Source organism: Canis lupus, chromosome 25, assembly GCF_011100685.1.
Source record: "Canis lupus familiaris isolate Mischka breed German Shepherd chromosome 25, alternate assembly UU_Cfam_GSD_1.0, whole genome shotgun sequence".
NCBI classification, from domain to species: Eukaryota; Metazoa; Chordata; class Mammalia; order Carnivora; family Canidae; genus Canis; species Canis lupus.
The window spans coordinates 23082433-23095258 of NC_049246.1; the positions used below are offsets into that span (position 1 = coordinate 23082433).

The 12826-nt window shown below is 39.8% G+C and overlaps 1 protein-coding gene across 1 annotated transcript in view; it reads left to right on the plus strand.

Moving 5' to 3' along the window:
• GALNTL6 (polypeptide N-acetylgalactosaminyltransferase like 6) overlaps nucleotides 1-12826 on the plus strand; it is a 1157792-nt gene that overhangs the window by 394813 nt on the left and 750153 nt on the right. Inside the window, exon 3 of the mRNA XM_038573594.1 lies at nucleotides 9861-9969. Coding sequence (XP_038429522.1) covers nucleotides 9861-9969 — 109 coding nt within the window. The remainder of the gene's footprint in view (nucleotides 1-9860; nucleotides 9970-12826) is intronic.

Genomic DNA, 12826 nt, shown 5'->3' on the forward strand with positions numbered 1-12826 from the left:
AACTTTGCCTCCAGCTCTCTTGTTCCTTCTTTTTGTCTTGTTTTTTTTTTTTTTTTTTTTTTAATCTTAGCAGAGTTCCTTTGTCCTTAAATTTCCAAACTATTAATCATTCTATGCTTGCTATCCTATTTTCACTTTCCAAGAGCTCTTTTGTTGTTGTTTTTAAATTCTCTAAATGCTGCTGTTACTGCTGTGCTTCTTCTTCCTTTAATTTCTGTTTCGACGGAGGAACTTTTTCTTTTTCTAAGATTTTATTTATCTACTCATGAGAGACACAGAGAGAGAGAGAGAGAGAGGCGAGGCAGAGACAGAGGCAGGGAGAAGCAGGCTCCATGCAGGGAGCCCGACATGGGACTCGATCCCAGGACTCTAGGATCACGCCCTGGGACCGAAAGCAGGCGCTAAACTGCTGAGCCACCCAGGGATCCCCAAGGAGGAACTTTTTCTTAAAGCTCTTTGAGGGAATTGAATTTAGATTTTGCAGGGCAGGGGAGTATTTTTCTGAGCTGTCCATTGCCTCTGTTTCCTTCTAATTTATTATAGTTTTTATTTATTTTGGCCTCTGAATTTTATGTTAAAACCTCTCCCAAATATTTGGTAATCCTTGGCTACCATTCATAGTTATAGGTGAAGTAGTAAAATACTACTGCAAAGTTTTATGGGTTAAGGAGGACTTCCCCATGCAATGCCTGTATATATACCTAGAAGCAATACCCCTATCTCTTTCAACTCAATTCTCTGGATAGGAATTCATCTATCTCTTGTGCAAGGGGTGTTAAGGGGATGTCAGCTTTTTAGGAGCCAAGTGGGATCAGATAGCTTTGGTTAACAATGCTTAGTATGTAGATTTACATGGAACCATGATTTTCACTATAGCTTGACACTCTTGTCTTTACCGGTTTCAGATAGCTTGAAAACAACTTTCTCTCATTCAAAAAACACTGCTCTATGGCAGGGAGCACAGTGCATGGGCCTCAGGAATCACTTTATTGTTGGAATTGGTAAGAGAACCCAGGAGAGTCTAGCTGCCCTGTATACAAATGCCAGTTATTTTGTTTGGACCTTTAACTTCACCCTCAGAAATAGCTTACGTCTCCAAATTTTAAATATTTTCCTAATTCAGTGGCATTAAAAATGTTTCCTTCTCAGCAATCTCAACCACTTACAGAAACTTTATGTCAATTCAGCTATCTTTATTTTTTAAGATTTTATTTATTTATTCATGAGAGACACACAGAGAGAGGCAGAGACACAGGCAGAGGGAGAAGCAGGCACCCCAAGGAAGAGCCTGAGGAAAGACACAATCCCAGAATTCCAGGATCACTCCCTGAGCTGAAGACAGACCCTCAACTGCTGAGCCACCCAGGCATTACAACTATCTGCATTCTTGGTTCATCTGATGCTTTACTGTCATTTTCATTGGGTGTCTAGAGAAAGCAAAGATTAACTCTTTTATTCAATCCTTTTTGGATTGCCAGTTGCTAATAATTCTCTCCATCAAATGAATCAAAATAAGGGCAATAGAATGTGCCTGGTAATGTTGGAGGAGGTCATAGAAAGTACATGACCGCTTGTTGAACCTCAAATTAAATGGTTGCAATTAGAGGATCCTCTCCCCTCCCTTGTCCTTCTACCACCATCCCCACCCTGTTTAAAGGGCACAGCCTTAAGAGAATAAGGTGTTGTTTAGACCATTTGCATTGTGTCCTGATCTAATTAATGCATCCATACAAACTTTTAAGATTTGGCGGCTGGGTGCAGACATCTATTCGTCTTGCAGAGCCCAAGATGAGCCTCAGATGTAAGTTCCTTGCGTAGTAAATGCACCGCTTGCCCGTTGGGTTGCCTGCCTCTTTTTTCCATCCCTGCCTGCCGTCTGTGTATGGCACCAGTTTGTGAACCAACAACTGGCAAGCCAACTAGGAGACAGAAGAAACAGTGTTTGGGAAGGATGCATCTGTGGGGGAAATTATGGTTGGCTCTTGACCAGGAGGGGTGGCCTGTGTATTAGATGCTGTGGCCCACCGAGTGTGCATGGGGACACCTGAAAACGCTGGCTGGTCTGATGCGTTTGTTTGCACTGGGACAGAGAAAGAAGAATGGCTGCTGCAGTGAGTTGGCCTCTGCCATGGGCAGTTCGGTGGCCACAGATACCCAACCATTTGAGGATTTTTTTTTTCCTTTAGCACCTGTGGTTCTTGGTCACAAGCTTTGAAGAGTAACGAGGTGGAGCAAAGGAGCAGTGGCAGGCAGCAAAACAAAGTTTACTGAGCAGTGGTACAAAGCTCCTGAAGATGGAGGGGACCTGAGAGGGTTGCCCTTGGAGTGTCTAGGGTTCGGGGTTTTTATGAGCTCTTTTGCAGAACTCTCATAAGCAATCAGAGTGTGCTGAGTCATGCCAGTCAGAGCTTTGATCATGCATCTGTCTATTAGATTAATGTTCATGTGCTGGTGGTATTTTTGGGCTATGAGCTTATTATGACTTAGCTGCCCCAGTGCACAATAGTGACAAACACTTTGTGGTTTATTGTTTCCTTTTAGGGCCTTTAGCAGAAGTCATTTCTGCAAAGGCTGTAAAATAGAATGCCAGTGTGCTCGCATCTATGCTGCAAAACAGGGTGTTAGGGCTGTTGTGTCTTAGCTGTCTCTACTCCATATCTTCTTGCTGGGGATCCTGGCCCCAACTACCTAATTGTCCAACTAACTCTTAACACAACTAGAGTCAAAGAGTCAGAAGGAGAATTGAGATTGGAGAAGGACTTGTGGTGTCCACTACTCTCCTAGCTTTGGGGCTGGCAGGCCAGGTGGGATAGCAGGATAAAAAGTTGGAAAACTTAGTGTGCCATTTTGCAAAGCTAGGAGGGTCCCAGCTACTCTAGATTAGGATCCAGGTACTTGTGACAAAGCCTGATTGGGATGCTAAGAGGTGGAATCCCTCGGGGAGGGAGGAGGACAAAGAGGAGGATGTTGTCGTGATTGACAGTAAAACAGACTAAATGCCCCATGTGTCTAACCCCTGGGCCAGAGGAAAGTAAAAGCACAGCAATAGCAATCCCAGGCAGTGGGACCACCTCCAATTCAGGAAACGTTCATGATGAGAGAATATACTCCCACTGAGTTTACTGGTACAGTTGCCAAGCTCCAGCAAAAGGCCAGGGAAAGCATCCACACATGTTTAGTGTGGCTATGGGGGGCTGTAGCATTTCTCTGACCAGGAAGGAGGCAGAAAAAATGAGCAACATCACCACACACCCTGCCCTCTGGCAGTGTCTGCATGTGCTCTCAGGGGAGTTCAAGGGACTCACTCTTTTGTAGGTTGAATTTTCTAGCCTGCATGGAGGTTTCATGCAAAGAGAGGATCTCTGTGGACAAATGAGATGCTGGAATGGGAATCTATAAAGGAGGTATAGCAAATGCTTAGGGAGTCAGAAAGGGGATAGGCCATCAATGCCCCTGTCTTCAAAGACCCTGATCAGGCCACATTCACTGTAGGGAGGAAATCTGTAGTCCACTTCCAGCATTTTATATAGGACACTGATATCCATGCTGAACCAAGTCCTGGGATGAGACACTTAATGCTACTGGGTAATCCATTGCTAATATGGGAGAAACTGACAATCCTAGGAATGGGTACTTACTGTGAGAAAGACCAGAGACAGAGAGGAAGCTTGAAAACCTGAAAGGCTATCCTAATCAGTTAGCTATAAATGGGTTGATGAAAATAACCCAGAAACAATTGTGCTTTGACCTCATTGCTGTTGGAACCTCCACTTGAAAATACAGAATAGCAATAAAGCACAGTTGATCAGCCTGTGGAAAGCCCTCAAACATGAACAACAGTTCAGATCTGTCCCACTTGCCCCTACAAACCTTGATGCCCCACCAGCTCCAGCAGAGGACTCAGGAATACAGTCTTATTTGGAGTGGTGGCCCCCCATGCCCCAGCTATAAGATGCAGGCCAAAACTGCCTCCAGGTAAGAGCTGTTGGAGGCCATCAAAAGCCTCATATTGAGCTCACTATTCATGGGTTCCCCAGAAATAAAAGGTGCTGGGTCTGGTTAATACTGGAGATAAATATTCTCTAATATGTAGTAATCCTCAAAAGTTTTCTAATCCCCTCACTGCCTTCAGTGGTTATGGAAGGTAAACGGTTATAGTCAGGAAGACCCTTTTGATACTGCAAATTAGACATTCCCTATCCCTTGCCCACCCCCCTGCCATGAGAGTATGAGGTTTTTATCTTTCCTATGTCAGAGAACATATTGAGCACTGATATCTTATAAAGTCAAAAGCCTTTCAGGTGAATTCCACCTCTGGGTTAGAGCAATCAGACCAGGGCTGAGAGGTAAAACAAACAAAAACAAAAACAAAAACCCTGGGAACCACTAATTCTACCCCTCCCTATGAAAATTGGTAACTGTCAAACAGTATAAATTGCCTGGGGGCATAAGTAAAAAGGAGAAGCTGTCAAGCACTGTACCAAGTGGGTGTTGTATGCTCTGCCAACAGTGCTGAGAATTGACTAAGGTAGTGCCCCCAATCTGTTCAGTTTTGCCCAACATTGCCACCATCTTAGATACCTTGGCCACAATCCTAGGAGCATATCATGCAGTGCTGGACTTAGCAATGGTTTCCTTTTTTCAGTATACTCCTAGCTGTTGAGTCGCAAGATCGATTTGCCTTCATGAGGGAGGGGCAACAGTGGACTTTTCAAGTGCTTCTTCAAGGCTTCATGCACAGCCTGATAATATATCATGGGATGGTAGCCCAAGATCTGCTCCTATTCTCCTTTCCCACATCAGTGAAATGGGCTCATTACATTGCTGATACAGTGTTAACAAGTAAAGCCTACCTCTGTAGCAGGATACTCTGCAGATTTTGTTGGATTATCTGCAAGGGAGAAAATGAGCAGTGTACGACAGAAAATTCAAGGCCTAGACACCACCATAAAGTTTTTGGGAATCATCTAGTTGGGTAAGATGTGGGTTGTCCCAGAAGCTGTGATTGAAAAGCCTACCTGACCCCTAAGAACATGAAAAAGATACAAGCCTTTGTAGGGATTTGAGAGTTTTGAAAGGCATTTATTCTCCACCTAGCACAGCACCTCCATCCCTTATACTGCCTGGTAGGTCAAGGGCACATTTGGGACTGGGCATAAGAGCAAAAAGCCCCCTTTGAGAAAGCCAAGCTACTAGTGAACCTGATTAAAGCTTGAGCATCTCCCAAGCAGGGCTACCATTTTAGTTAGATGGATCTGTGACTCTAAAAGATATGACTTAGGCACTATGGCAGAGATAGCAGAAGAAAAGAATAAGTATCCTAGGATTTCAGACCCTGGCAGGGACCAGAAACCTGATATACCTCCCACAGATCAGTAGTTCCTAGCAACATTCCTCCAGATAAATCTTCTCACAAAGGAACAGCACATTGTGTAAAGAACTTTCCTTCCTGTCAACAGATGGGTTGAGAATATGTTTTTATTGACCTACTTCTGCCTCCTCTCCAACTCCCACTTTGACTAAGTGGCATGCTGTTTATAGCAGGGAGGCACCATGTCTTAGGAATGCAGGTGCTACTAGGCGCTGCAGAGGATGCAGATCCTCCAAATGCCCCTGCCCCTATTCCTGTGTTGGCTGTGATGGCCTGTAGAGAAGGAACAGAAGAAATTCCCAATGGGTGATCTAGTCAGGGCTATCTACCCAGAGGCTGCAGTTGCTATACAGCCCAACCCTGACACCATCTGGATGGAAACAAGAATGAACTATAGCAGCCATTAGGCTAAACTCAGAGCAGTGTGGCAGGTGATCACTTATGAGGGTGGGCCTGTAGCCCTTTGCACTGACAATTGGGTTGTTCAAAAGGGATTAACCCTTTAGCTTGGACAATGGAAACCTGAGGAGTGGATGATCACGAATGAGCCCTTGTGGGGTCAGGATATGGGGAAACACATTTGGGTTTGCCTGCAACAGCCTGAGGCAAACCTCACTGCCTTCTGTGTCTAGATTCATAAAGCCACCGACAACCCCTGGCAATCAGGAAGCTGATGTCCAGGCTTAGGTATGAGCCATAAACCAAACCTTTAGTAGACAAGCAGATTAATTGCATAGAAAGAGCAACCGCCATAGTGCCTGGGTGGGATGGTATATTGCTGAAGATGACACATTACCTTTGAAATACAGTGGCTTGTTTAATGCAGTAACGGCATGTTATGTGTGGTCTAAACAATGCTGAAGGCAACTGCCAAAGGAGTCTGGGGCAGATTCCCTAAATAATAGCATTCCCAAACAGTGAGATATTAGCAAATTTTGGGACCTTCCCTCTGAGGGGCTTCTAAACATATTTTGGTTTGTGAGGACACTGCCTCTGTGCAAACCAGGCTGCCACTGTTAGGTGATTAGAGAAGCTGAGTATCATGCATGGATACCAATGTTGAGTAGATGGTGGTTGGGGGTTACATTTCAAAGGTCATGATGTGCAAAAATGAGGAAAAGAACATGGCATTGAATAAAGATCTCATCTCCTCTATAACCCTAAAACAGTAGTGGTAGTAAGAAGGAAAAATGGAATATTAAAGCAGCAGTTTAAATTATTAAGAGGAAAAACCACCTTGGCCAGGTAGACTAAAGTATTGTCAAGACTTTAGTACATTTTTATGGTCAGCCAGTAGGCCCCACTGCCCCATATGCCAGACTAGAGACCCCTGCCAAGGCACCAAATACTATAAGGTATTTGTATAGCTTTGTATTTGTATTTGGAAGCTGTGGAATCAACATGCTATGCTGCTGAGCATCATACCTAGGAAAGGAATTATCTATTGGAATTTGCAATGAGATATCCTACTGGAATAGGTGAGTTACTTAGCACCTTTGGGTGAGGGGAAGCTAATCAGTCTCCACCGGGATTTCATTGTCCTGCTGCAATCTAGATCTATTGAAAAGCAGTATGCCTGGAATAGAACAGGCACCATCAAAAGAGGGAAGCAGGTGAGGGTTCTGGTCTGGTATATCCCATTCCTCAGTCCAACTCCTCATGCCTGACAGTGCTGTCTCCTATGACGTGCACAACCAGATCAAGTCCCTAAAGATGCCACCTCTCTTTCTTCAGGGCCAGGTAGGCATGTTCTGTTTTCTGATGGTATAGTCCTTTGACCACCATCTTTGTTTCCTCTGTTGGTCTGAAGGACCCTGTAGCATACGTAGAAGTCCTTACTAAATTCACCCAGCAAGCCTTAAAGGATAGCCAACAGTATTACTGAATACTGAAATGTCTCAAATAAGAAAAACTGTCTTACAAAATAGTGTGGCCTTGGACACTATTACTGCCTTGCAAGGAAGCACCATGCCATTATCCAAACAGACTGTGTGTGTTCACACCTGATGAGTCTGTTAACATATCATCTTTATTAAATCATACGAGGAAATAAGTAAACATCCTGAGTAATCTAACCCCCAGCCTAGAGGACTTCGTAAATCAATGGTTGTGATCATGGGGCTCTTGGTAGAAAGAAAAAAAATGTTACTTATTTTGGGAATCGTTATCTTAACCTGTGTTGTTTTCACTTGTTATGTGCCTATGTTGTTGCTGTGACCTCTGAGTCAAATGCAGACAGATAGCCACCAAATTAATCACTTCCATGCTAATAAAACCCTTGATGACTTCATAGGGTACATGCAGAAGAGGGAGAATGTGCTAGATGGTAGGAGCTGGCCAAGATGGTAGGAGATTGTCATGAGGACATGACCACCAGCTGACAGGAATGGGACTGGGGCAATCAGAGGCTCCTCACCCCTTCCTCATCCTTGAAACATATAATCCACTTAGTGTTCCCACAACTAGGAGCTGTTTAAAACAACACCCTTGAGGGAGTAGGGAGTAAGATGTTGAAAGTATTGGACTGCATATATGACTGAACCCAGTTAAGGCCTCTACATAAACTTTGAAGATTCGAGAGGGCCTGTGCTGGGATCTACTTGTCTTGTGGTACCCCAGAGAAGCTTCATATGTAAGTTCCCTTGCTTATTCCACCTGTCTCCTACCATACCAGAGGGGCCTGCCTCTTCCCTTGGTCTCTCCTTGCCCTCCATGTTCAGGGGCCTGTTTGTGAACCAATAGGTTTGAAGAGTTTTGTATATTTGGAGTTTACACAAGAATATCTCCATGTTTAAAGTCAGAATTTATTTTGAAATTATCTATTTTAATCTGAAAGTGATGTTTATAAATTGGTATTATCTAAATCAGTGTAAGAGATTTTCATTACTGTGCAGTATTTATTATTATAAATACAAGTTTGAGGCAAAATACAAGTTTTGTATTTTAAAGCTATTTAATTATTTAAAATTTCTGATTCCCAGCTGAGTTTTGGTAAAATTTCTAATTAAGAAATGAATGTCAAATGCATGACATTTTTTTCTAATGTTTGCTATTATAAGCCCAAATTTCTGTCCAAAATTATTATTCCCATTTTCTTCTATTCTATTGTATTCTTTTATGTTAACTTTTCTATAGCTTTTCTTGTCATCCTCTTTATAAAATGTATTCTTACTATCTTTAATATTTTATATAAGCTTATCATCATTCTTATATGTTTATTTCTCTATTATTTTCATTTTCTTGAAATCACCACTCTTGTAACAAATTCATTTAAATATATAGATAATAGTCAATTTGACAAATCTTTCTTCTGATTTTAAGTACTTTTTTTAAATGTCAAGCTCCATTTTCATCCTTTCAAATAAGTGGCTCCTTTGTAACCTACAAAGATGGACTCAGATAATTTTTCATAAGCACAATAGTTATACTGTTTCAAACTAAGAAATAAGACATTTTATTTGACTTGGAAATCCTCTTAGAATAAAATTTCCTTACTGAAATTATTTGCTTCTGTTGTATCTAAATTTAAACTTTAATTTTTTTCTCTTCATTCTGTCAGAGTATTATTTATTTCAAAAAATAAACCAAATAAAAGAAAAGTGGTATGTGATTATGAGAACATTTTACATAGTGTTGAGTATTAAGATTTTGAAAATAAATTTTATTCAAAACATGTTTCTTATTACCAAAAACAAACACCAAAAAAAGTAGTTTTAGCAATGCATACAAATATAATTTTCAAGTTGACATTGGAACACATTGGGTTTTGCCAAAACATAAAACATATGTTGTGACTACAGTTGTTGAGTAGGTGATAATTTCAACTGCAAGTGTAACCATGTACCATACTTTAACAGAAATCTAGATGGGAGATAGAATTAATAGTTGTTAAGACTACAAAACTCTGGTCTTAACAGAACTGTTCCAAGTCCTGACTTTGCCACTGTGGTTTAATTAAAATTATTTTAGTTCTCTGGGCCTTATTTTAACTGGCAGAAAAATGGAGACTTACAATCAAAGACTATCATAAAGATTAAACTATATTTATACAGAGTATAAATAACATAGTGTCTGGCTTATAGTGCGCATTCAGTGAATGGTTGCTAATATCATTATCAGGTCTTTCAAATATACTTGATCAAAATGAATGAAACTGTACAAATCACAAACAAAATTAACTCCATTTAATACCATTCATTACTAGGGGTGTGCTCAGAGGAGGTGATACACTGAGTTATTAATGTCTCTGGATGAAACAAAGTAGGAAATGGTAAGGGTTGTGGGTGACCCATGCTCTTATTTTAAAAGCTGGAAAAGGGTTTTAAAATGTATATTTATCTTGTCACTAGAATAGCTTTCTTTTCAGTATACGTAGAAGAATCACTTATTCAACAAATATTCTTTGATTGCCTATTATGTCGGCTGTGTTTATCTGCCATGCAAAAGGAATACCTCCTTTTTATGCTCTGAATGCTTTCCTTTTCCACAGACATTTCCACTGGGCCTGGGAGATGGGCAATTCTATGCATGGACAGATGGTTTGAGAAGAAAGGACTGGCATGACTATGAAAGCATTCAGAAAGAGGCTATGCGCTCAGGTATGAAGTTCAGTGTAAGCCAAAGTGCTACTTTACTTACTAAAGTATCTCATTTGTCACCTAAAGGATCTTTAATTAGCATTTCTTCTGCATATAGTAAGGTATGTCTTGTGGGGGTATTGGAGTCAATGCTGGGCAGAATTAAAACAATTTCAAATTTCAAAGATAAAACAAATAATGAATAGCCTTTACAGTATTAGCTGAAGAAGAGATCATACAAGCTTTAGAAATCTATACTTCATATTTCTGAACTACTTTTTAATAATTTCTGAGCATACTTTGAGATTTATCAGTGAGACTTGATTGACTTAGTAGACATCTGTCTTGAGCTTGATTCATCTGTTAGGGCTGAGGTATATCTAACTGACAATGCACAATAACCAGGGGGTACGACAATTCTAGGTGTTGGTGGGGGTACAGCAAGTTGGTGGATCACAGGAGCTGGGGACCTGAGGTTGGCAATACTTGAGCAAACAGGCTAGTCAATTAAAAAAAAATCAAGTAGGTCTGTATATATTGCAGCAGAATCCTAGTTTTGGGCTACATAGAGAAAACATTGTACTCATTGTACTTCTTGGTAAAAGCAGCTGGAAAAATCAGTCTTTGTAGAAAGATTGTAAAATTATGTTGTTGGTAACAGGGATTCAGAAAGGTATATAATTAGAAATCAAGCTAACTAAGTAGCATATGGTAGAAAGTCCATATGCTTTTACTCAGCTGGAGGATCTCTGTTTTTTTGTTTTTTGTTTTTTTTTTTTTCATAGTGAAGATGTCATAGAAATAGAGAAGCTCTTGTTTGGTAAAGACATCTGAGCAGCACTGAGACACTGCATTCCAAGTCAAATCAGCAGCAAAACTATGAGTAATCACAATATGAGGTCCTCCTGGTCAACCTTTCTCATAGCTGATCCTATCAGGAAAACTGGAGTGAGAGTATTTAACTAGTTATGCAGTTGTGCAGGCTGTGAACTGTTCTTTGCTCTGGGTTGGTTGTGACTGACCTAATTATAGTCTTCCCTCATTTTCTTCTTCCATTCCTTTTCTCTAAATAAAGCTCCTCTGTCCTCCCAAATTCATTGAAGTTGCTCATCCCAAGGATTTCTCTATTTGTCAGAGAACCAACCTCTTTTAGGATCCATTGTCTCCCCATCTTGACCATGACCCCGTGAACTATTAAGAAAGTGAGTTCCTTACCAGCATCCTCACTTTTCCAGCTCCCTTATCTTTTTCTTCTCTTCGCTCCATCAGCCCTGTCTCTTTCTAACCCCAGGATGCTGAAACTTTTTGGAGATGTTCACATAAATTAATCAACTGAAGGTGCAATTTATTGAATAGATATTTTGTACTAGACACTTCACACATGCCTTTTATTTAATCCTCAAAATAACTCTAATAGGTATTATTATCACCAACTTGTAAAAAGAAGAAAGAAAGAAAGAAAGAAAGAAAGAAAGAAAGAAAGAAAGAAAGAAAGAAAGAAGGAAAAAAGAAAGAAAAAAGAAAAGAAAAAGAAATACGGAAGTGAGTCCTTAAGAATTTATTAAATATTCTCCAAAGTCAAACAGCTAATAATTAGCAGAGCAAGATTAAAAATCAGGTCTTACCATGTTCCATTACACACCACTTTCAGGCATTAAATAATAATATTTGGGCAATACGGAGTAATGACAAGAGAACATGTGCAAGGGAGAGACACATGGGTTCAGATTCTAACTTTTCTTTACATGAGCTAAGTAAGTGACAAATGAATTTATCTTTCTGATGTTATACTTTGCAAAATTGCTGTAAGGATTAAAGATGATATATCAAAAGTAATTGGCCAATTATTTGAACATATGATAAACTTATAAACTCTGATAACTATAATTATTATTTCCTCTAAGTTTCTTTAACTTGATTTGGTATGCCTAACTTTCACTTGTGTTGATGAGTTTTGGATACAAAATCCAATACTTCACATATATTTCTGCTTCATATAACTCTTTCTGGGGGATCCTTGGGTGGTTCAGCGGTTTAGCGCCTGCCTTCAGCCCAGGGCGTAATTCTGGAGTCTCAGGATGAAGTCCTTCATCTGGCTCCTTGCACGGAGCCTGCACCTCCCTCTGCTTCTCTCTCTCTCTCTCTCTCTGTGTCTCTCATGAATAAATAAATAAAATATTTTTTTAAAAAAGAACTCTTTCTGCCTCCTGTATAAACATACTGTTGAGGTCATCATCTTATTTGGGTCAAGGGAAAGCTGACCTACAAAAAAAATTGGTAACAACAAATTTTCTAAAGCATAAATTTTCTATGGAGTTAAAAAACTTTTAAATGCTAAGATGTTATATGAATCACTGGAGATCTGGAGATATGTGACAAACAAAATAGACTAAAATCAATCACTTTTTAAATTATATAAGATGGAACATAAATAAAAAGACTGTACATACACAAACATACAACAAGGACGTAATCAGAATAAACATCCTTGATCTTTGTATCTAAGCCATGGGAAAAGATCACCTGTGTAGTTTTTTTTTTTTTTTTACTACCTATTTATGTATACCTAAAAAATACTGTTGCATTTTTCCTGTGTTTGGACTTAATCTAAAAATTGAATAATAATTTATGACTTTCTTCCTTCACTCAAAATTATTTCTGAGATTCATTTCTGTCAATATGTGCAATTCTAGTTGATTCATTTCTACCATTGTTTGGTTTTCTACAACATTCTTCCTCTTTATGGGCATTTCGCAAGTTCCCAGGTTTCATTGTTATATATAACGTTGCTATAAATATTTTTGTAAATGGTTCTGGGGTAGAGGTTAATTAAATTAAGAGTTGACTATTTTTCAATATTGAATCATACATTCTATGG